The 25629-nt window shown below is 48.7% G+C and overlaps 1 protein-coding gene across 1 annotated transcript in view; it reads right to left on the bottom strand.

Moving 5' to 3' along the window:
* Window positions 1–15508: 15508 nt before the first annotated feature.
* LRRC38 (leucine rich repeat containing 38) overlaps window positions 15509–25629 on the bottom strand; it is a 42570-nt gene continuing 32449 nt past the window's right edge. Inside the window, exon 2 of the mRNA XM_054438085.1 lies at window positions 15509–16635. Within this exon, the coding sequence (XP_054294060.1) occupies window positions 16382–16635 (254 nt within the window). The 3' untranslated portion in view covers window positions 15509–16381. The remainder of the gene's footprint in view (window positions 16636–25629) is intronic.

Here is a 25629-nt window from a genome sequence, read left to right as displayed (position 1 = left end):
GAATACCCCCATCTTTTGAGGGATCTCAGGCCCCTCTGCTGGCTTGGAGTAGACCCGAGAGCTCCCACCTAGACAGCAGGAGGTGACAAGACCTGGGGAACACGTCAAAGCTGAAACCATGCTGGGGAACACAGTTACTTTTCTGGAGACCCATGACACAAATGGCCAATTTTGAGGAGCCACAAGCATGGCTGGAGTTTGCAAATAAGGAGTCTTGACTGCAGCCCAGGAAATAGCATAAAGGAACTCAATTTAGGAGCAAAATGTGAAGAGTCAGTGGTGAGCAGGGGGCAGCCCTTTTGGAGGGCAAGTGTACACCTTGCCAGCAGGGACTGTGAATTGGAGCCACCATTTGCTGCAACGCCTGCAGTTGGAGTTAGTTACATGCTAGCGCATGCCTGTGCCATCTGCTAAGAGTATAGAGAGCTGAGGTGAAGGAGCTGCATCCCTTCCGTAGGTCTCCTGGCTGAGACCAGGCTCCCCCTTACTCCAAACCTTGCCCTCCTAAAAACAACCCATCTTCACCCCAGCTGGGTCAAAGCAGGTGTTCTAAGAGCTTTGCTTCCTTTCCCCAGGGTGCTGGCCTCCCTGTTGGGGCATGGTTCAGGACCAGACTGTCCACTAAAGATAGGCTGTGATGATGAGGACAGGAAACACTGCAGCCAGAAGCTTCTTTACCTGGGCCTCATGATGGGGCCTGTTTCACCTGAAAGAACCTGGACCCACAGCCTCACACGTGGAAACCCAGGCAGCTCTCGGTTACCTGCCCTGTTGAAGTGTTTCTCAGCGGCGCTTCAAGAAGAGCTGGGGTTGCAATCTGAGCCCCTGAGGTTGAGGCATTTTCTTCAACTTATCAGGTTTTCTCACCAGCCTCCAAGAGGAGCTGGAGAGGAGTCTGGTATCACTCTGTACAAAAAGCCAGAAGCAGGGAGGGGTGAATGGGATGAAGGGACAAGAAGCCATGCGCCACTTCACACCCCCAGGATGGCTGGACTCAAAAAGATGGACCATAGCCACTGGGGTTGAAGATGTGGAGAAACTGGAACCCTCGAACATTGCTGATGAGAATGGAAAATGGTGATGTCACTTTGGGAAATAGGCAATTCCTCAAAGCATTAAACAGAGTTACTGTGTGACCCAGCAATTCCACTCCCACATGTACACCCAAGATAACTGAAAACATATGTTCATAATAACAATATGTACATAAGTGGGCCAGGTGGGGTGGCTCCCACCTGTAATCCCAGCACTTTAGGAGGCTGAGGCAGGTGGATCACTTGAGGTCAGGAGTTCAAGACTAGCCTGGACAAAATGGTAAAACCCCGACTCTACCAAACATACAAAAATTAGCAGGGCGTGGTGGGGCACACCTGTAATCCCAGCTATCTGGGAGGCTGAGGTGGAGGATTGCTTGAGCCTGGAATATTGGAGCTGCAGTGAGCCGAGACTATGCCACTGCACTTCAGCCTGGGTGACAGAGTGAGATCCTGTCTCAAAAATAAAAATAAATGTATACAAATGTTCACAGCAGCATTATTCACAAACCAAAGAGCAGAAACAATCCAAACGCCTATCAGCTAATGAATGGGCAATCAAAATGGGGTCTATCCACACAATGGAATATTATTCAGCCATAAGAAGGTAGTGCTGGCCAGGTGCAGTGGCTCATGCCTGTAATCCCAGCACTTTGGGAGGTTGAGGTGGGCAGATGGTTTGAGCCCAGGAGTTCAAGACCAGCCTTAGCAACACGGTGAAACCCCTTTCCTACCAAAAATGCAAAAATTAGCCAGTGTTATAACCCAGTCTCAAAGTCAATAAAAATTTAAAAATAAATTTTTGTTAAAAGGAAGTACTGATCCATGCTGCAACATGGATGAAGCTTGAAAACGTGGTGCTCAGGGAAAGACGCCAGACACCCAAGGCCATACGCAGTATGATTCCATTCATAGATGTCCAGGATAGGCAAGTCCACAGACACAGTGATTGCCATAGATTAGTGGCTGTCAGAGGCTGGGGTAAGGGGGGACATGGAGGTGACTACTAATGGGTAGGAGTTTCTTTCTAAGGTGATGAAATGTTCTAGAATCAGACAGTGGTGATGGTTGCACAACCTTGTGAATACAAAGAACCATTGATTGTACACTTTAAAGGACGAACTTTATGGTATGTGAATCATAACTAGATTTGGGTTTGTTTTAGTCTTCCTAGTGCTCCTAAGGAATGGTTTTTGTTTGGTTGGTTGGTTGGTTGGTTGAGACAGTGTCTTGCTCCATTGCCCAGGCTGGTGTGCAGTGGCACGATCACAGTTCATTGCAGACTCAACCTCCCGGGCTCAAGCCATCCTCCCACCCCACCCTCCCAAATAGCTGGGACTACAGGCGCATGCCACACCCAGCTAATTTTGGTATTTTTTGTAAAGATGGGGTTTTGCCATGTTACCCAGGCTGGTCTCAAACTCCTGAGCTCAAGCAAGCCACCCAGCTCAGCCTCCCAAAGTGCTGGGATTACAGGTGTGACCCATCGAACCCAGCCTAACTCTGTTTTTAAATGGGGGCTCGGGGAAGGTGTCAGCAGCATCCTCGTGGAGGCTGGGACAGCCCCAAAGCAGCCCCTTAGGGAGAAGGCAGGGCAGGCTGAGAGCCAGCTGGGTAGAGCTGATCAGGAAGAGGGAAGGAGGCTGGATGGGTTGGGAGCAGCTCCAGTGGGGTCAAAGGCTCTTGACACCTCAGTGAGAGGCGGTCACTGGGGATAAAAAGGGCTAGGACAGCCTTGCGCCAACAGGGTGGACCAAAGACCTCCTCCCCTTTCCAACTCCAGCCTGTCCAAGCCTCTTTTGGCTTCTCCCTTATTCTCTGCTTGGAACATTCTTGCCTGCCCTGCCTCTGTGCCTCATACTCACCCACGAAGCTGGGCTAACTCCTGCTCAGCTTTCCAGCTTCAGACATAAAATGCCCCTCCCACAGCACCAAAGAGAAACAAAGCCAGGTGCGAGTTAAAGCAGTGAAAACAGATGATATCCAAATAGTCACCAAAAGGGCTGAGCTCCATCCTGATTTGTGCAGAGGGGACCGGGTTTTCTGAAGGCAGAGGAAGGGAGGGAAAGACAGGCTTAGTAGAGCCTAGAAGTGAAAAATCACAAAAGGTTGGTCGGTGTGAATGTGATGAGACCAGTGTCTTCGGGCTTGCAATGACTAAAGTCAGGATTCTAATTCCTACAGAGTCTGAGAATTGGAGGTCCCATCCTTCCTGATTATATTTCAAGGAATGGCTGTTAGTCCTGGAGAAAGACACTTCTGAGTTGCAGGAGATACAAATGCATCTCAAAGGGACAGAAGAAGAGTTTACCATAAGCCCCTTTCAGTAAATGCTCTAAGAAAGGGAGGCCAGGGTCCTACGTCAGTTGCTGGACTGGCAGCCCTGGGCTTTCCTAGGCAGGCATCTCGAGTGGGTGCTGGCGTCATGCTAGAGTCCAGCCATCTCTGAGTGCAGGTGTTTGGATGGAATCATTATGTGCCGAGAGTTCTGCAGTTCTTGCCAGGGACCCTTTTTCTGACCCCTGACCCTGAGATGGTCCCAGTTCTAGGCTCCCCAAGCAGCCTGTGTTTCCTATTGAAACTCATTACATTTGTTTCAAACATTTGTTTATTTGTCTTCTCTGAAAGAAAGCTGCCTTGCGGTTAGAGACTGCGTGTCCTGTTTGCTGCTCTGTGACCAGTCCCTTGCACGGGTTAATACTTAATAAAGCATGAATGAATGAATGAATGAATGAGTCTCAAGTCAGAAGCATCTAGGATAAGGAGGATTTAGTCAGGACAAACAGAGAAAATGGGGGAAAAGTGCAGACTCAAATAACATGGATGCATATTACACCCTCCTTTGAAGCACTGGAGGGCTGGGAACAGGTACCATGGGCATCAGGTGATGGTTTGAGGGTCGACGGGAGCTGTGGGGTTTTTGTTTGTTTTGTTTTGTTTTTTTGAGACAGTCTCGCTCTGTCACCCAGGCTGGAGTACAGTGGGGCAATCTTGGCTCACTGCAATCTCCATCTCCTGGGTTCAAGCAATTATCCTGTCTCAACCTCCCGAGTGGCAGGATCACAGCTCACTGTAGCCTCCGCCTCCTAGGTTTAAGCAATTCTCCTGCCTCAGCCTCCCAAGTAGCTGGGATTACAGGTGCCTGCCACCATGCCCAGCTAATTTTTGTATTTTTAGTAGAGACAGGGTTTCACCATGTTGGCCAGGCTGGTCTCGAACTCCCAACCTCAAGTGATCCACCTGCCTCGGGCTCCCAAAGTGCTGGGATTACAGGCGTGAGCCACCATGCCTGGTAGTGGAAGCTATAGGTTTTTATGCTACGCTTGAACTTCTGCACCATGGACTGGGTTGCTCCATGTTGGCCTTTCCCTGGATGTAAGAATCAGAGAAGGGACCCCAAAACAACAGAAGTGGTTAATTCCGCACCGCACAGCTGACACGGTGCATCCCCCTCCCTCCCTTTCCTGCTCTCACACTTGTTTCCCCCATCAGGCAATCAGTCACCAGAAGATTCAGGATTAGTGAAAGAATAAGCTCTTCGAGGGAACCCATCAGAATGACAGTCATGGCTCAGAATCTGAGAGAGAACAGATCTTTGGGAAATTGAATAACCCACACCGTGTACCGCCTCCTTCCTCCAGGGACAGGTGGTGGACAAGGACAGATGAAGGACATCCCCTTCCCGCTGTCCCTGGGTTTTAAGCCCTTTTGGCACAGAAAGCCTGTCCAAGTAATTAACAGAAGTAATTAGAGGTCAGATGGTCACAAATGGAAATCACTCAGTGCCCAGCCGCTGATGCCAAGGCTGGCAATGCCAAGGAGGCAGGAGGGCTCAGAGAGGAGAGGGCAGCCTGACCAGACATGGCAATCCAACTGAGGGGCTTATTCCCCCGGCCTCTCACAGGAAAGGCAGAGTGTGAAGTCTGGGGGTTTACGTCTGTAACCAGCAGCCTGAGGTACAACAGGAATAGGCAGCTGCTAAGAAAGGAAACACCACAAATGGCTCCTGCTGTTGCTATAGCCCTGGGTTCAGAACTGTGCCCTCGGCAAGATGAAAAAGAGGAATTTTTCTTTAATGAACTCAGTATGAGTCTTGCAAATCCTTCCTTGGTCATATTTCTTACACATTATGTGTGGCTTTCACATCTTTGGAAAGGATAGGACATTTATGACCCACCCATCTACCCATTCACCCATCCATCTACCCACCCACTCATCCACCCACCCACCCATCCACAGCTCAGCCACCTACCCATCCATCCATTCATCCACGCACCCACCATCCACTTCACAAATATTAATCAGGCTCCTGCCAAGCTCAAGGCAGGTCTAGGCTCTGGGCATACAGGGTAAGCAAGACAGGCATGGACTTTCCTCTTGAGGTTTATAATCTAGCAGAGGAAAACAGTATACAAGCAAGCAATCAAAACCCACAAAGCCCATGCAGTCATGAATGCTGTAAAGACAAACAGGGTGACAATGCATTAGAGGGTGTACTAGTCAGGGTTCTCCAGAGAAACAGAACCAATCAGATAGATAGGTAAATAGATGATGATAGATAGATAGATAGATAGATAGATAGATAGATAGATAATAGATGATAGACAATAGATAGATGATAGATAATAGATGATGGATGGATGGATGGATACATAGATAATAGATGATGGATGGACAGATAGATAATAGATGGTAGAATGATTATAGATAAATGATAGATGACTGACAGATGGATGGATAGAGAGAGATTTTTAGGAGAATTGGCTCATGGGACTAAAGAGGCTGAGGAGTCCCACAGTAGGCTGTTTGCAGGCTGGAGAGCCAGGCAAGCTGATACTGTGGCTCAGTCCAAGTTCAAAGGCCTGAGAACCTGAGGGTCGCTGGTGCAAGTATTGGAGTCCAAAGACCAGAGACCTGGAGTTCTGATATCCAAGAGTAGGATAAGAAGGCATCCTAGCGGCTGGGCGCAGTGGCTCATGCCTGTAATCCTAGCACTTAGGGAGGCCGAGATGGGCGGATCACGAGGTCAGGAGATCAAGACCATCCTGGCTAACACAGTGAAACCCTGTCTCTACTAAAAAATACAAAAAATTAGCCGGGCGTGGTGGCGGGCACCTGTAGTCCCAGCTACTTGGGAGGCTGAGGCAGGAGAATAACGTGAACCCAGGAGGCGGAGCTTGCAGTGAGCCGAGATCGCGCCACTGCACTCCAGCCTGGGTGACAGAGCGAGACTCTGTCTCAAAAAAAAAGAAAGCATCTTAGCTCCAGAAGCCAGAGGGAGGAGTGAATTCACCTTTTCTCTGCCTTTTTGTTCTGTCCCAGCCCTCAATCGATCGGATGGTGCCTGCCCACATTGGGTGAGAGCTGATCTTCCTTACTCAGCCCACTCACTCAAATCCCAGTCTCTCTGGAAACACCCACAGGCACACCCAGAAGTAATGCTTGACCAGCTACCAGGGTATCCCTTAATCCAGACAAACTGACATCTAAAATTAACCATTACAGAGAGTGGCAACAAGTGAGGGTTTCTTTGGCTGGGATGGGCAGGGAAGGCCTCTCCAAGCTGAGACAGTGACCTGGAGGCCTAGAAGGAGCAAAGATCTCAGGGGAAAGCATCCCAGGCAAGGGGACAGCCAGGTGCAAGGACCCTCTGGCTGGAGCAAGCTAGGCCTGGGTCAGAAACCAGACGAGGACTGAGGGGCTGAAGGACATGAGTGATGGGGACAGGGATCGGGCAGGCTGGCAAAGTCTGGGACATCTCACGACAGCACTACAGAACCTAAGGGCCAGCTGGGTGGGCAGTGGGCCCAGCACAGCTGTCCCCTAAATACTCAGGTAGAATGTGAATACTCTGATATTCGGTTTGAATATTTTGTTACTCTGTTATTCTAATACTTGGGTAACACTACTTCCAAATATTCTATTAGAACCACTTCAACAGTTGTGGGTTTCTGAAAAGATCAACTGCAATAAATTCTAGCTTGGGCCCCAGCTTGGGCCCCAGCTTGGGCTCTGCCATGCCTCCTCAACCCGCCTTGGACTTACTTCCTTAAGGCAGGCCACACGGTATGGCCCTCTGCAGGTTAGGAGCTGCGTCCGTGTTCCTCAGTTCATGCTACAATCGAGGGTTCCTGTCTGCCAAGCCTGCGTCAAGGCTTGGTATTTACTGATGAGTGGCACCCATTAGTCATGACCTCATGGAGCTTACAGTCTAGGGCATCTCTGGGGACAGAAGATTCCATGGGGAGGAGGGGAGATGACCCGCAGGGCCTCAGCCCCTGCATTTCTCACCGTTTCACGCAGCAGCTCCTAAGGGTGTGTGGAGTCCACGGCTTTCTGGTCACCAGCAGAAAGAACCCCGCAGCTTCCCTGGCAATCACAAAGGAGCAGAGGTTCAGGCTCACAGCCATGCACTGTCCCACCTGAGCCTGATCTGCAGTTAGGAAGCTAGCCAGCTGCTATGGCTTCAGGACCTTCCCTGCCCCAGGGAACCTAATTTCTTACATTGATTAACCTGAGTGGAGTAGGCTGATGAAAGGGAGGTTTTGATGTCCAGATAAGAGACTGGAGAGATGGGGAAACTGGGGCGATAGGAGGAAATCTGGCCCCGAGGTTGGCCTAGGGAGTAGGTCTGACCTCACGGAGGGGACACTGTCCCTGCTTCCAGAAGAAACACTGTGGTCCTGTGGGATGAGTATGAGCCAAAAGGAAGCTCATTCTATGAGGGCACCTCCAGGGATTGGCAGTTTGGGATTAAACACCTGGGCAGGGGCCAGGTGCAGTGGCTCACGCCTGTAATCCCAGCACTTTGGGAGGCCAAGGCAGGTGGATCACCTGACGTCAAGAGTTTGAGAGCAGCCTGGCCAACATGGTGAAACCCTGTCTACTAAAAATATAAAAACTAGACAGGCGTGATGTTGCATACCTGTAATCCCCGCTACTGGGGAGGCTGAGGCAGGAGAATCGCTTGAACCTGGGAGGCAGAGGTTGCAGTGAGCCGAGATCATGCCTTTGCACTGCAGCCTGGGCGACAGAGTGAGACTCTGTCTCAAAAATAAATAAACAGCTAGACAGGGTGGACAGTTTCAGGAAGGGGACCCCAAGAGGGCTGGTGGAGGCCATACTGCCCCAGGGTAAGGGTGGGCCCTCAGCAGATACCCTGGACACTCTGTGGTCATGAGTTAGGCTTGGCTTCAAGCCCAAGAAAGCCTCCCCATCCCCAGAAGTCCTTAGTGCCCACAGGCTGGAGCACAGAGCATGGGAAGGCGCACTTTCACTGGGGTGAAATCTTGCATTCAGGTGGTGGGATGACCAGGACAGCATAATTTGGATATTCATGTGGCCTCATTTATACGCCCCAGGTGAGTGGACTCTGGGGACGTGTGGGTCACATGTGTAAAAGCCGCCTCTGACATTTATGCAGATTCTCGAGCACTGCAGTGCAGCTGGGTCATTAAGCCAACAGCAGGGGGGCCTGGGGACTAATTATGAAACAGTAAAAATGAGAACTAAGGTCTTCAGGCTGCCGGATGTCCATTCTGTCATCTGATGCTGGGATTTGGGCTCTGATGCTAGGGTCCTCTTGCCACTGCATCCTCTTCCATGCACCTGTGAATTCTCAAGGAGGCACCACCAGGATTCTGAAGGAGGAGAGAAGGGAATCCACGTTTGCGGGGAAGTCCCTCTCGTTACCTCATTGTGCTCTCCCTGACTGCCGAGAAGTCAGTGTGACTGTTTCCCAGAGGAGGACCTGTGGCCCTAAGTGAATCCATAGCATGTCCAAGGCCACTCAGCTATGAGGACAGAGGGGACGCTCCACTGAAGGGCTCTGTTGGAGACCAGCTAACAGGGGATTGCTTCCTGCTGTAATTATTCACAATCAGAGACTCAGATAGGGATGCAAGCTCTGTGCTGAGTGTCAAACTCTGAGAGAATGATTCTCAGAAAACCAACTCTCAGCTTGGGTTCCAGTGGAACTACAGAGAGCAAATGAGTTCATGACTACCAGTCCTGAATGTGGGTATAAAGTTTTACCCTAAAAGTACCTTGTATTTTTTTCCAAGGCCAAAATATAACAACTCATTTGCACCCTGGAAAGGTATGTTTATTAAAAAAAAAAAAAAAAAGATTGCATTTGCAAACAGTAGAGAACACTGCTCTTTTTTATTTAAAAAAATCTTTACCATGGAAAAACAATGTAAAGTTTGCATGTGTGTTTATTGGTCTGGGGCCTTAAAGAACAAAGATACCTTGTAGATTGCAGACAAATGAAACCCACAGAGGTTTGCTTTGGGTAGGTTTCACAATACAGGTGTTTCAATAGACCACTTTGCAAATAATAAATTACTTAACATTCAAGGCCGCTAGAGGCCACTAAAAAGGAGTTTATGGCCAAGGCACAGGGCTGGTGGCTGGCTCAGTGAGCGGTGGCAGGATATTAATGAGACTCAGAGCTTGAACGTGCTCTGGATCCAGTTAAATGTAATAGAGTTGGAAAACCACCTGCCCCCAGCCACTGATGGCACCTAGGATTCATGCCTGTAACTTTGACCATCTGAGCCTGTAGGGACATAGGGGAGGAGGGGGAGGGTGAGAAGAGGCAGTGGCAACAGCAGCATGGATGTTCCATGCAAACCCTTCTCTGTCACCAGGGAAAGCAGTCTGAGCACATGAATTTCTTAGCCTCTCTTCCAGGATAAAGCCTAGTTTGGACCAGCACTGCAAGGTTGAAGTGTTACTGCATCCTGGGGCCAGAGCCAGAGCATGTGGCCACCCCCTTGGTCCCTGCTGTGGTACCCAGAGTCACCTGGAACATCTGTGAAGCCAGGATGAGAGTGCATATACCCTCCAGATGCTGATATCTAAATATTTACAAGTCACAAATACAGATAAACTGGGTTTTTTTTTTGTTTTTTGTTTTGTTTTGTTTTGTTTTGTTTTTGAGAAGGACTCTTGCTGTGTCGCCCAGGCTGGAGTGCAGTGGTGTGATCTCGGCTCAAAGTTCCGCCTCCCAGGTTCATGCCATTCTCCTGCCTCAGCCTCCCAAGTAGCTGGGACTACAGGCACCCGCCACCACGCCCGGCTAATTTTTTGTGTTTTTAGTAGAGACGGGGTTTCACCATGTTAGCCAGGATGGTCTCGATCTCCTGACCTCACGATCCACCCGCCTCGGCCTCCCAAAGTGCTGGGATTACAGGCGTGAGCCACCGCACCCAGCCAATAAACGGTTAAAAAAAAATGTTCTGGCCAGGCACCGTGGCTCATGCCTGTAATCCCAGCACTTTGGGAGGCCAAGGCGGGCAGATCACGAGGTCAGGAGATCGAGACCATCCTTGCTAACACAGTGAAACCTGTCTCTACTAAAAATACAAAAAAATTAGCCGGGCATGGTGGCGGGCGCCTGTAGTCCCAGCTACTTGGGAGGCTGAGGCAGGAGAATGGCGTGAACCTGGGAGGCGGAGCTTGCAGTGAGCTGAGATCGCACCACTGCACTCCTGCGTGGGTGATAGAGCAAGACTCCATCTCAAAAAAAAAAAAAAGTTCTATCCAGTTACCTTGACAAAAGTACCTTCTTTTTTTTTTGAGACGGAGTTTCGCTCTTGTTGCCCAGGCTGCGGTGGTACGATCTCGGCTCACCACAACCTCCGCCTCCCAAGTTCAAGTGATTCTCTTGCCTCAGCCTCCCAAGTAGCTGGGATTATAGGCATGCACCACCACGCCTAGCAAATTTTGTATTTTTAGTAGAGACGGGGTTTCTCCGTGTTGGTCAGGCTGGTCTCAACTCCTGATCTCAGGTGATCCGCCCACCTCAGCCTCCCAAAGTGCTGGGATTACAGGTGTGAGCCACCGCACACGGCCAACAAAAGTACCTTCTTAATGACTTCGAAGACTAGGTTTAAATGGTAAATTATTAAGTTATTGGAAATCTGCTGCAGAATATGGCATTGTGGGGACAGCTTAACTAATTGAAACCTGCTCCCTTTCTCTTCCCACTCCCAGCTCCATCCTGCACCTTAGGGGTCTATGCACACCTGTGTGGACATCCCACCCTCACATCCAACCTCTATTCACATTCCCCACCACCATCCTGTCTGGCCACTCAGCCTGCTCTAAAGCAGGGATGCTGGGAAGATGCCCACATCCAAGCTTGGAATCATTTTGGCCAGAAATCGGGGGCCCCAAGTACCCAAAAAATGTTATAGAAGGAGACATGTTCTGGGTGGCCATGGATTCCTTGCTCCCTGGGGAAGAGCACAGCTGAAGGAGGACTGGAGCAGGGCCCACTAAAGCACTGGACCCAAGATAATGCCCCTCTTGCCCAGGTCCAAGGGCTGTACTAGTGGTACCCGCTGTCATCACAGCATTCATTACTGATGAATTTGATTGTGATGCTGGAATCCTCTAGTCATAAGGTCTTGAGAGCAAGACAGTAAGACATTTTGGTGGTTTTGACTCTTCACTGGGGGGGATCCGAGATGTTGGATTTGAGGCTTGGAATAAACTCATCTTGGGTGCATATGGCAACTGCAGGCTGCTTTTCCAGAAGCTCAGCATGCAGCCTCAAGAAATGTGTCCCTCCAAGCTGTTCTTGCCAGGCCTGCACCTGCTGACCTAAGAAGGGAATGCATGTGGCTAAGAGAGGCAGTGCACGCAGAGGTCAGAACACCTGTGGCCAACTCCCGTACCATCACTGATGGGCTGTGTCCCCCTGGCAAGTTACTCCCAGACCCAAACCAGCTCTCTCAATGGCAAAATGGAAGTGAAGGAATTGTAAAGACTAGGTAATAATGGTACCTGCCTCCTACAGTTTGAGTGGCTTACAGGAGGAAATCCGCATAAGGGCTTGGTCCAGCATCTCATACAGAGAATGCCTCTAATACACATGAACTGTGAGCAGAACCAAGAGCACAGGCTTTGGAGTCCAATAGCCACAAGTCTTTTTGGGGTCAGTTGCTTCCTGTAATCTACCTACTTTCTCTGAGCCTCAGCTTCCTCATCTACAAAACGGACGATAGTGGCTCTTACCTGGAGCTGTAAGGATGCCTACATAGACCTCAGGTTTGTGGGGTAGCTACTGTGGCAAACCATTTGTTTGTTCTTTCAACCAATACCTATGCTGGCTGTGCCACTGCTATGTGCCGGGTATGGTTCTTTTTTTTTTTTTTTTTTTTTTTTTTTTTTGACAGTCTCGCTCTGTCGCCTGGGCTGGAGTGCAGTGGCACGATCTCGGCTCACTGCAACCTCCGCCTCCTGGGTTCAAGCAATTCTCGTGCCTCAGCCTCCTGAGTAGCTGGGATTACAGGCATGTGCCACCACACCCAGCTAATTTTTGTATTTTTAGTAGAGACGGGGTTTCACCATGTTGGCCAGGATGGTCTCAATCTCCTGACCTCATGATCTGCCTGCCTCAGCCTCCCAAAGTGCTGGGATTACAGGCATGAGCCACTGCACCTGGCTGTGCTGGGCATGGTTCTAAATGCTGGGCACATGAGCTGCCCAAGTCTCTGCCCTTGGGGAGCTCAAGTTCTAGTCCAGGAAGGTAAACAATAAACATGCAAACAAACACATAGATCAGATCATAGTATGAGCTGTGCAGAAAATAATATAGGGTGGTGTGATAAGGCTGACACTGAGGAAGTAATGTTTGAGCGGAGACCCAAATGACACCTTTGGAGATGTGGGAGACCCTAAACTGGTATGTAGCATTGTCACTGTTAATAATGGCAATAACTTGAGACCCAATCGATGGCAAGTCAGAGAGCTCTAAATCATTGCCTATTGTTTGTGCAATGTCATGTCTCAAAAGGCATTTCCCCAGTTGAGCTGTGGCTCCTGGTCAGTTTATTTTCTTGGGCCTGACTGCAGATCCTCCCCACCCCCAGGTCGCCCATGTTCTCAATGTTTTATAAAAATTTTATATCCAGGCAGTAAGGGACCATTTTAACTGGACATCTTTTAAAGCTCCTGTTCTTCCCAAGAATCACGTTCACTCCAAAACTCTTTGGTACAGCCAGCAGAAATGACTGCCCCTCCCCTTCTCACTAATTTATTCCGTGAATGAACCCTGGCCCCTGCGTCATGCAGGGCTTATGCTTTTATTTTTTATTTTATTTTATTTTATTTTTGAGACAGAGTCTTGCTCTGTTGCCCAGGCTGGAGTGCAGTGGCAGGATCTTGGCTCACTGCAAGCTCCACCTCCCGGGTTCACGCCATGCTCCTGCCTCAGCCTCCTGAGTAGCTGGGACTACAGGCGCCCGCCACCATGCCTGGCTAATTTTTTTGTATTTTTAGTAGAGACGGGGTTTCACTGTGTTAGCCAGGGTGGTCTTGATCTCCTGACCTCGTGATCCACCCGCCTTGGCCTCCCAAAGTGCTGGGATTACAAGCGTGAGCCACTGTGCCCGGCCTGGCTCATGCCTTCTAAGGAAACAACTGAACCTGCTGACCAGCATGAATCACCTGAGGCAGACAGAAGGAATAAAGCAGACTCATTAAATGAGAATTCATCCACTAGAACCTATTAGAACAAGGGTCTAGTGCTATTTCCCCAGCTTAGGGTACCATGTCCCCAGGACTCTTGGAGGTACACATTATGACTTTGGTGGGGGCCAAAACCCAGTTGGGTTCATGCCTTTGAGTCTCAGGCAGTGGTGCTCCTGGGGTGGAGAGCAGGCCATGGCAGCAATTCCAACTCCACGTAGGTCTCAGCTGAATCTGTGGCCAGGCTGGGGAGGTGCTGACTTTAGATTGTGTGTTTTGCATCTCAAACTCCCAGGGGGAGCAGTATGTGCACCGAGGGTCAGAGACCATAGATGGGGCTCTCGCAGGAGCTGAGGTTGCCATGGAGTCCTGGAAGATGCCACTCACTTCTCCGCTGGCCCAGGGTCTCTGTGAGAAGGTAGCCCTCCTGAGCCAGGTCTCCTCCACTGGAGACTGCAATGCTGGGGAGCAGAGGGGTGACCCAGAGTCTCCTATAGGCTGAAGGGGAGAAAAGAGTGGGAGAGTAGGAAAGAAGGGAGGAGGTTAGGAGGCGGGAGAAGGGGGAAGCAGGATTCAGCCCAAAAGCCACCCAATCAAAGGCCTTCTGCGATGTGATGGTTAATTTTGTGTCTACCTGACTGGGCCATGGGGTGCCCAGATATTTGGTTGAACTATTTCCAGGTGTGTCTGTGTGTTTTTGGATGGGATTAACATTGGAACAGGTGGACTGAGTAAAGCAGATGGCCCTTCCCAATGTGTCGGGCCTCATCTAATCCAGTAAGGGCCTGAATACAACAAAAAGGTGGAGGAAGGAAGAATCCACTGTTTTTCTGCCTGACTGCTGAGCTGAGTCTTCTCCTGCCCTTGGCCTGGGACTATACCATCAGCTCTCCTGTCTCCAGCTCACCAACTGCAGATCATGGGACTTCTCAGCCTCCATCATCTCCTGAGCCAAATCCTTACGATAAATCTCTTTGTCTGTCTGTCTGCTGTTGGTTCTGTTTTCTCTGGAGAAACCTAACACACCCCACTACCTCCGCTGGAGTGTCTTCTCCCAGTGACTCTCTGTCAAAGGACCTCATTTATTTCCTTCATGATACTTATCTCTATCTGCAATGGTAGTTTTGTTTCCCTGTTTGTTTTATGTTCTACCCATAAGAATATAAAGCACAAGAGAGCAGGGAACCTGTGTTTCCTATCCAATGCATAGCCACAGTGCCTGGACCAGTACCTGGCACTCAAGCACTCAATAGCTATTTATGAGGGCAAAGATGGAAAGGAGCAATGGAGGAAAGAAACAGGAGTATATGATAGGAAACAATGGAGAAAAGATTCTCAAAAATATCTCGAGAGTTGGTGTGAGGCCCTCATCCAAGTCTCAGCCCCCAGCCTCATCCAGTGCTGCTAGCACAAGCTATCTTGTATTAACCCACTGGGGTGTAAGACTTGTTTGTTTCATATTGTCTCTGAACCAAAGTGCTGCATTCCACATCCTGGAAAACACTTTTTGGTGCCTGTCATAGCCTGTGCACCAAAGCAACGTCACATACACCCTAAGGGTCACTGATGGAAGTTTTTCAGAGCCCAAGTCCCAGTGTTTTTTTTTTTTTTAAGCATTTGGTTGATCCAGTGCAACATGCTGATTGGAATACTGGCCTCCAGGCAAGTTTACCAAAAGTTCTGGAGATACAGAACTGTGCTGACATAAAGAGTAGCTGGGAAGGGACTCAGGAAGTGGGTGATGGAGGAGAACAACCTGCCTGTCCTTCAGAAGGAAAAATGATGCTGAGCAGAGAGACCATCACAACTGTACAAAGCAACTAACCCTTCCTCTACAAGTCGCTACCGCTTAGGATAAAGATCAGGGTTTGAGTTATGTCAAGTCAAAGTTTTCCCAACCAGCTTACCAAAATTAACAACAGACACCCTCTGACCAGTTCTTAGCTTCTTCATGGGTCCATTTCGACCACTATAACAGCACACCAGAGATTGAGTGGCTGACAAACAACAGATATTTATTTATTTCTCCCAGTTCTGGAGGCTGGAAGTCTGAGATCTGGGTGCCAGCATGGCTGGGTTCTGGTGAGGGCCTGCTTCTCGGTTCATGGGCGGCTGATTTCTTGCTGCATCCTCAAGTGTTGGAGGGGTGAAGGAGCTCTCTGGGGCCACCTTTCATGAGGGCACTAATCCCATCATTTGGGCCCCACCCTCATGACATGATCTAAACCTAATCACCTCCCAAAAGCCCCACCTCCAAATACCATCACATTGGGGATTAGGTTTCAACATATAAAATCTGGGGGAACATAAACATTGAGTCTATTGCGCATGAGTTTATTAGTTCTCAGTATAACATCCCAAGGTTGCTGAGGCCCATTATATAAGAATCAAAGTTCTCGTTCTTGCGGTGAATGATCCGAATTTGAATCTCCACTGTTTGAGCTGCTATTTCTTGGGAGGAAGGCAGATGCTTCATGATCTCCCAGTACAGGTCAGAAAAAGAATGGCGTAAAATCATCTTTGCCATTGAAAGCTGCCAGTCTTCATATCTCCTGGGGGAGGCTTTTAGTCATCAGCTATGAAGCCTGACTCAGTCGTCTTCTCCCCCAACAGACACCTCAATCTGAGAGGCAGGTTATGCTCCAGGAATAATTCCCTCCATCCTTTCTGGGCTTCTATGCTCTGCTGATTCTAAACTCTGAGATTGGTGGTCCCAGCAGGTGTACCCAGGGGCCAAGACATGGAACAGGCTGTGTTCAGTTCACGGACAGTGGCCAGTGCTTTTCCATTTTCAGCATTTCCCTCTCTTCTTGGAGAGAGCTTCTGGTTCGGTGCTGGAGAGTAAGGAGCAGGAGGGAGGAAGTGGCTCAGTCATCCTCGTCCTCGTCTTCATCCTCCGTGTCTTTGTTGGGTGCACACCTCTGGAAGCACTGCACCACAGTGGCCAGGAAGAAGCTGGAGATGATGGCCGCGATGGACACAGCCACACCAGAGAAAATGATGATGAAGAGGTCTGTGAGTGACAGGCTGAACCTACACTCACTGAAGCTGGCCTCCGACAGCTCACGCAGGGATATCCTCCTGCTCTCCATGGGCAGGGAGCACTGGATTTCATCAAGGCCTGAGAAAAGGCAGGCAGAGGAGAGAGAGATTTAGACTGCAGCTCAAGGTTGCCTAAAAGTTGACAAGGCAGGTACTTACAAAGCCAGCAATGTGCAAGCATCCTCCCAAAAATAAAAGGGGGGGAAAGGCTAATTTAAATGGAATTTAAACTTGAAAAAAAAAAAAAAGCCTTAGAGTGATCACCATGGGAAAAATTGGAATGTGCTGGTCTTCACTGACTTATTTTCAGGTTTTTCTCTTTTTTTTGAGACTGAGTCTTGCTCTGTTGCCCAGGCTGGAGTGCAGTGGTGAGATCTCGGCTCACTGCAAGCTCCGCCTCCCGGGTTCATGCCATTCTGCCTCAGACTCCCGAGTAGCTGGGACTACAGGCGCCTGCCACCACGCCCAGCTAATTTTTTGTATTTTTAATAGAGATGGGGTTTCACCGTATTGGCCGGGTGGTCTCGATTTCCTGACCTCATGATCCGCCCGCCTCAGCCTCCCAAAGTGCTGGGATTACAGGTGTGAGCCACCACACCTGGCCTCTTTTTGTTGTTTGTTTGTTTGTTTGTTTTTGAGATGGAGTCTCTGTTGCCCAGGCCGGAGTGCAATGGCATGATCTCGGCTCACCTTAACCTCCACCTGCTGGGTTCAAGTGATTCTCCTGCCTCAGCCTCCCGAGTAGCTGGGATTACAGGTGTGTGCCACCACACCTGACTAATTTTAGTATTTTTAGTAGAGATGGGGTTTCACCACGTTGTCCAGGCTGGTCTTGAACTCCTGGACAGGTGATCCGCCCACCTTGGCCTCTGAAAGTGCTGGGATTACAGGCATGAGCCACCGTGCCCAGCCAGGCTTAGTACTCTTTTGATTTTGAGTTACTCAGAGCGGGGATAGAAGAGCCCCATTATCTGTTTCGGGTTTAGGACCTCTGTAGACCCTAATCCAGACCTGGCTAGTAGCAGGGAGTGGAGGTTGGGGCAGATGCAGTGTGATGGGTCAGTGCCAGCTAGTGAATGGACCCTCCACTTGGTAGTGCCATTTTCCAAGTTACATACTATCTTCCTCTTCACTGTCCTCTGAGTGGAAGTGAAAGGAGGGTTAGCATGGCATTGTAGGAACCCCGCAACCCCAAAAGGATTTTTCCTTGACAGAGGTGGAGAACATAAGGATGTATCTGAAGGTGGCCTTCAAATAGTTCTTGGTACTTGGAAGCTTGGAGGAAGCTTCCATGTGCTTAGGAATCACCTAAAGGCTGTTAAAATGCAGGTTCCAAGGCACCACCCATGGGGAATCTGATTCAGTAGATCTGGGGTGGGGCCCCAAACTCTGCATGTTTAATAAGTATTTTTAATAACCAGGTGATTCTGATGCTGTGGATCCTGAGGCCCACTTCAAGAAGCATTATTTTCTAGTTGTCAGAGGAGGTTGGGAAGGGGTTTGAGAACTTCTAGGACACTCACTTCCACTAGGACCAGAGGAGCCCTTTTTTTTTTTTTTTTTAATTTATGTATGTATTTATTTTTGAGACAGAGTTCACTCTGTTGCCCAGGCTGGAGTGCAGTGGCACAATCACAGCTTACTACAACCTTCATCTCCTGGGTTCAAGTGATTCTTGTGCCTCAGCTTCCCAAGTAGCTGGGATCACAGGTGTGTGCCACCACACCTAGCTAATTTTTATATTGTTAGTACAGATGAAGTTTCACCATGTTGGCCTGGCTAGTCTCAAACTCCTGGCCTCAAGTGATCTGCCCACCTCAGCCTCCTAAAGTGCTGGAATTACAGGTGTGAGCCACCACGCCTGGCCTTAGAGAAGCCCTTTAAAACTGTGTTTTATATATTAGGATTGTCTTCCCAATTTTACCTGAAGAGTGTTTGACTAATTTATGAAGACATTTCAAACCCTCCAGCCTAGAAAAATACCACAAGTGAGTGTGTGCTGAGCAAGAGCTCTATAATTAATAACACATACATGCTACGTAGGCCTTACCACAGGCCAGGCACTGTTCTAAGCATTTGGCTATATTGATTCATTTAATCCTTACAACCACTCCATGGGGGTAAGTTCCATTATCATCCCCATTTTACAGATAGGGGAACAGGCTCAGAGTGGTAATGTAACTTGCCCAAAGCTGTACAGCTAGTATGTGGCTGAACCTAGATTACAAGTCAAGCAATCTGTCTCCAGAGACCTGGCCTGTAGCCACTACGTTTCCAAAAGGAAGAGGAAAGGGGAAGAAAGCCAAGAAGAGAAGTGCCAGGGATGCAGGTAGTGCAGATATAGGAAACTGATGCTTTATTCCCGTGGCTGCCATCAGATGACAGTGACAGAAGCTGCCAGTCAGCTGGTGGTATCCTAACACAATGGGCTTATAACATTTTAGAGACACCTCCCGAGGACGGTCCCCTTATCCCTCAACTACCACTTTTGGGGAATCCCACCTGCCATCAAGTGCAGTAGAAGGCAGCTTTGAGAATTACAGACAGGTGGATTCTGTACCCTCCATCTACTTATATGAATCAAAAGGGAGACTTGCCTGAGACGTGAGAAACTGGGCACCATGAGAGGTGGCTCTCCATATGCTCATTTATTCATTTAATAAGAACGTATTGGTTGGGCATGGAGGCTCACGCCTGTAATCTCAGCAGTTTAGGAGGCCAAGGTGGATGGATCACTTAAGGTCTGGAGTTCGGGACCAGCCTGGCCAACATGGTGAAACGCTGTTTCTACTAAAAATACAAAAATTAGCCAGGCGTGGGGGTGTGCACCTGTAATTCCAGCTACTTGGGAGGCTGAGGCACGAGAATCACTTGAACCCGGGAGGCAAAGGTTGCAGCGAGCCGAGATCGCGCCACTGCACTCCAGCCTGGGCGACAGAGCGAGACTCCATCTCAAAAAAAAAGAATGTATTGAAGATGGGGTTTCACCATGTTGCCCAGGCTTGAACTTGTACGTTTCCTGGGTTGGTGATATACAAGGCAACTAAGTCCTCTACCTTCAAAGAGTGTAAATTCTAGTTCAACAAGATAGACATTCATTTATGCCACAGATGTTTTTGAGTATTTGCCATGTACGAGGCCCTGGGAATACAGCAGGAAACAAAACAAAGCCCTTGCCTTCATGCAGCTTACATTTTAGACAATAAATGAATAGTTCAAGACATATGTAAAATGTTTAGGATGAAACATCAAGGTGGAATGATAAAGAAAGTCCGGGACAAAGAATTGTCTTTAGAAGGGGTGGTCAGGAGGTATTATTTAAGCTAAGGTCGAAAGGATGAGATGAAACTAGCCATAAGAAGAACATTCTAGGCAGAGACAAGTAGCTGGGAAAGAGGCCGGGTGTGGTGGCTCATGTCTATAATCCCAACACTTTGGGAGGCCAAAATGAGAGACTCACTTGAGCTCAGGAGTTCGAGACCAGCCTGGGCAATATAGCAAGACCCTGTCTCTACTAAAATTTTAAAAATTAGCCAGGTGTGGTAGTACACACCTGTAGTTCAAGCTACTCAGGAGGCTGAGGCAGGAGGATCATTTGAGCCTGGGAGACTGAGGCTATGATCATGCCACTGCACTCTAGCCCAGAAAACAGAAACAGTGTCAAAAAGAAAAACAAAAATATGTTGGGAAAGAGCTCAGCATTCAGGGAACACAATGTAGCCAGGGGTAGCTGAGTGAACATAGGAGAATTTAGCATCAGCTTAGGTGAGAAACACACCATGTGTTGAGATAAAGCCCCTGATGGTTAAGGTCTCTGAATAAATATTATGAACAGAGCCCCCCCCATCCCCATTACCAGCCCTCCTTGGACATGAACCAAAGAAATAGCTTATGTGGTACAGAGCTGCTAAAGACTGTTTGTTACCAAGAATAATCATCCTGACTGATACACAATACAAGCTATATACAAATTCAAATGACAACCATGATTTTACAAACCTCAGTTATAAGAGAATGAATGGTATTATAATCCATAAAGAGCTCAGATCTTTTGTTTCTGATCTGGAAGAGGAGAGAAAAATAAATAAAGTAGTAACTAACAGTCATGTTGCACTTACTATGTGCAGATCTTGTTCTAATCGCTACACACGTTTTTACTCACAACAGTTTTATGAGGTAAGTACTGTTATTATGCCCATTTCATGAATGAGAAAACTGAGAGCATTTGCATAGCTTGCCTTTGGCAATGCAGCTTCACAATGATGAAGCCAGGATTTGAACCCAGCCATTTGGCTGTGGAAGCTTACTCTTATCCTTTGATTAACAAGGTGCCCTTTTCCCAGTGAGAATAGCCAGAGAGATGCAACGACGCCATTTTGACATGAAGCTCAACTGCCTTCAGCCTCTGCTTGCCTCTGGCTTCGTTCAACTCTCAGGAAAACCTTCACCTCCTCTCTTTTTTAGTGCTTCCGGGTTTCAAAAATCTGACCCTTAACCCATTTCCAGCATTATGTGAAAGTTGAAATGATTTCTTCACACCTCACTAATTAGCAGGCTTCTGTCCTGGAAAAAGCAGCCCTGCTAATTACACAGCAACCCTGCAACTACCCTGGGGGGTTTTGTGTCTTTTTTTCTCCATCTCAGAAACAGAAGATGGAGGAATAGTGTCTGAGCATCCTCCTTCCTTCTGTCCTGCCCCATCTTTTATGTAGTCTACAGCCAACCCATCGATGCTTCTGTCCCATGGGAACCATTGCCTAGCAACAAGACTCTGCGTTCCCTCCTCTCCTGGGATCAGTGTCTGCTTTATATACCCAAAGAATTAGCTGGACCAGAGCTCTGCAGGCCTCCCCAATTTACACTTGATTACTGTTTTTGACTGTTTCTTTCTCTTAAAGAGGCCAAACTTATCCTGAGAATTTTAAATGCATTTGAGTAAAACAGGAGAGCTTTATCTTTTAAAAAATAAAAATAAAAACAGGAGCACTTTAAAATAAAGTTATACTGGGCTTTTTTTTGCAGACACTGATGTCTTCAATGAAAAAATGGAAAAACATCAATCAACCTGCCTCCTAACAGCCCACCCCAGCCACAAACGATATGAAAATAAATAAGATGGACACCAATAGACTGTGTGAAGCACAGGCAGTTTCTAAAGCCAGCAGATTATTTGCAGCCTCCAAACTAGTGACAGATCATTATTCAGCTGGAGAAATTTTCTAGAAATCCTCATCTTCAGGAAGCAGTATCAACCGGAAAACAACCACAACCCAACAACATAAGCCCACGGCACCTGCCGTTTAAATCCAAGCTTTGCAAGCCACCACTTCCCAAGTCAGTTCTGATTTCCACAATGTTCTTTGTGCCCTGAAACTCGTCTTGGCATTTTTACAAAGTGACAGTTTTAGAAAATGTCATCTCACATTTCTCTGTGGCTAGAATAAATGGGCTTGTTTGAAAACCGGTGCACACAAGCCCACCAGGGGCAGGGACTTTGGAACGGCAGTGCTTAGTGGGGCTTTCATGATAAGATCCACTGACTTGATGAGCTTTCATAGCTCACAAAGGGCAGAGAAATAAGAAGAGCTGGACAAAGAGAGTCTGCCAGGCAGACAGGGCCCAGCACAAGGCTAAGGGTATTGCTACAAAAGCTGTCTACAAAGGCTGTGAAGCCAACAGCACAACTCTGGACTTGGCATAGGCAGACTCCAGGGTCCCCTCTTCTCTCCTAACGGACCCTTGTTTAGACCAGGGTTTCTCAACTTGGCCATTACTGACATTTGGGACGGGATCATTTTTTGACATAGGGGCTGTCCTGTGTCCTGTAGGATGTTTAGCAGCATCCCTGGCCTCCACCTACCAGATGCCAGCAACACCCCCCACCCAGTGTGACAATCAAAACTGTCTCCAGTCTGGGCGCGGTGGCTCACGCCTGTAATCCCAGCATTTTAGGAGGCCGAGGTGGGTGGATCACCTGAGGTCAGGAGCTCAAGACCAGCCTGGCCAACATGGCGAAACACCGTCTGTACCAAAAATACAAAAATTAGCTGGGCATGGTGGCGCATGCCTGTAATCCCAGCTACTTGGGAGGCTGAGGCAGGAGAATTGCTTGAACCCAGGAGGTAGAGGCTGCAATGAGCTGAGATCACACCATTGCACTCCAGCCTGGGTAATAAGAGCGAAACTCCGTCTAAAAAAAAAAAATTGCCTCCAGACATTGCTACATGTCCCCTGGGTGGGGAGGACAGTCACCTCAGTTGAGGATCACTGCTTTAGACTGACATGCTCTACTAAGTATATAGCTATTATGTAGACTTTTAAATTTTTTTGTAAAGACAGGGTCTCACAATGTTGGCCAGTGATATGGTTTGGCTGTGTCCTTACCCAAATCTCACCTTGAATTGTAATAATCCCCAACTGTTAAGGTGGAGATAATTGAATCATGGAGTTGGTAGGTTTCCCCCATACTGTTCTCCTGGTTGTGAATAAGTCTCACTACCATGATGTTTTTATAAATGGGAGTTCTCCTCTACATGCGCTCTTGCCTGCCACCGTGTAAGACGTGGGTTTGCTCCTCCTTCACCTTCCACCATGATTGTGAGGCCTCCCCAGCCATGTGGAACTGTGAGTCCATTAAACCTCTTTCCTTTATAAATTACCCAGTCTCAGGTATGTCTTTATTAGCAGCATGAGAACAGACTAATACACCCAGGCTGGTCTGGAACTGCTGTCCTCAAGCAATCCTCCCACCTCAGCTTCACAAAGCTCTGAGATTAAAGGCATGAGCCACCAGGCCCAGCCATTAGGTGGCTATTATGGACTAAACATTTAGATCTGCAAAATGCATATGTGGAAGCCCTAGCCCCCAGTGTGATGGTATTTGGAGGTGAGGCCTCTGGGAGGCAGTTAGGGTTAGATGAGATTAGGTAATTAGGGTGTGGCCATCCTGATGGGATTAGTGTTCTTCCTCCCCACCCCCACCAGATGGAGTCTCACTCTGGAGTGCAGTGGCACGATCTCGACTCACCACAACCTCTGCTTCCTGGGTTCAAGCGATTCTCCTGCCTCAGCCTCCCAAGTAGCTGGGATTACAGGTGTGTACCACAATGCCCAGTTAATTTTTTTGTATTTTTAGTAGAGATCCACCTTGGCCTCCCAAAGTGCTGGGACTTCAGATGTGAGACACAGCATCTGGCCAGGGATTAGTGTTCTTATGTTTTTTTGTTTTTGTTTTTGTTTTTTTTTTTGAGATGGAGTCTCGCTCTGTCGCCCAGGCTGGAGTGCAGTGGCATGATCTCGGCTCACTGCAAGCTCCGCCTCCTGGGTTCACACCATTCTCCTTCCTCAGCCTCCAGAGTAGCTGGGACTACAGGCACCCACCACCACGCCCAGCTAATTATTTTTGTATTTTTTTTTGTAGACGCGGGGTTTCACTGTGTTAGCCAGGATGGTCTCGACCTCCTGACCTTGTGATCCGCCTGCCTCGGCCTCCCAAAGTGCTGGGATTACAGGCATGAGCTACCGTGCCCAGCCAATGTGTTCTTATAAGAAGAGACACCAGAGAGCTCTCCCAATCTGTCTCTGTCTCTCTCTTTCCATGTGAGGACCCAGAAAGAAGGCAACCGTCTGCAAGCCAAGAAGAGAGCCCTCTCCAGAACCCAGCCCTGCTGGCACCGTGATCTCAGACTTCCACCCTCCAGAACTGTGAGGAAATAAATGCCTGCTTGTTAAGCCACCAATCTATGGTGTTTTCTAATGGCAGCCTGAGAAGACTAAGATAGTAACCTTCTAAGACAGGCCTATTTTGGGTCAGTAAATAGACATTTAGTTATTAAATGGCTTCCTTTAATCCATGCATTAAGCAAAACAGGTGACGCTTCATGCTACATGCTGTGCAGGATACAAAAGGAAGGAAGGGAGAATGGAAGGAAGGCAGAGAGAGAGGGAGGAAGAGAGAGAGACAGAGAGAGGTGGCCCTGGCCTCATGGAGCTTAGGTCCTACAGGAGAGGCATTGGGACACAGGTACAAAAGAGGACACTTAAAGTAGAAAGTGCAAAGCCCGGCCAGGCAAGGTGGCTCACACCTGTAACCCCAGCACTTTGGGAGGCCAAGGCGAGTGGATCGCCTGAATGCAGGAGTTCGAGACCACCCCGGGCAACATGGTGAAACCCCGTCTCTACTAAAAATAACCAAAAAACTAACCAGGTATGGTGGCACACGCCTCTAGTCCCAGCTACCTGGGAGGCTGAGACAGGAAAATCACTTGAACCCCAGTGGCAAAGGCTGCAGTGAGCGAGATCGTGCCACTGCACTCCAGCTTGCACTACCGAATAAGACTCCATCTTGAAAAAAGAAAAGAAAAAAAGAAAAAAGAAAGTGCAAAGCCCCACAAGCCAGGTCAAGGGCAAGCTCACAGAGGGGGCTTTGGGGACTGGATCAACAGGACAGTAGAAGGATGGGCTGGCATGCGGCACATGGAGGTGACGGTGGGATCCCTGCAATGTTCCTACTTGACCTTGGAATGCTGTTCTCCTTTTCCTGACCCAGCCCTTCAGCTGTGTAAGTTAAGAATAGCGAAGGAAAGCCAATACTTCACAGCACCTGGTGTGTGCCTGGCACACTTGAAGCTTCACAAAACGTACCAGCCTTTTTTATTCCTCAGGCCAACCTGATCGGAAGGCCACTGTAAGTACCCCCATCTTACAGCTGACCAAACTGAAGCACAGAGAAGGCAAGTGACTCGCCTGGGGCCATGTAGCAGGGAAATGCCAGAGCTGGGCCTGATCCCAGCTGGTCTGGTTCTGGAGCTTGGCCACTGCATCGTGCCTCCCACTGTCCCAGGCACGAGACCTAGGGCTGCACCAGCCTGGCCCAGCCCCCTCCCTCCCCAACAAGCTCCCTCGAGGCACAGTGTCTTTTTTTTTATTTTAATTTTATTAATTAATTTATTTAATTTTGAGACAGAGTCTTGCTCTGTAGCCCAGGCTGGAGTGCAGTTGTGTGATCTCGGCTCACTGGAACCTCTGCCTCCCGGGCTCAAGCAATTCTCCTGCCTCAGCCTCCCGAGTAACT

Source organism: Pongo pygmaeus, chromosome 1, assembly GCF_028885625.2.
Source record: "Pongo pygmaeus isolate AG05252 chromosome 1, NHGRI_mPonPyg2-v2.0_pri, whole genome shotgun sequence".
NCBI classification, from domain to species: Eukaryota; Metazoa; Chordata; class Mammalia; order Primates; family Hominidae; genus Pongo; species Pongo pygmaeus.
The sequence above is the reverse complement of the archived record's forward strand: the minus strand, read 5'-3'. Positions and strand labels throughout refer to the sequence as shown.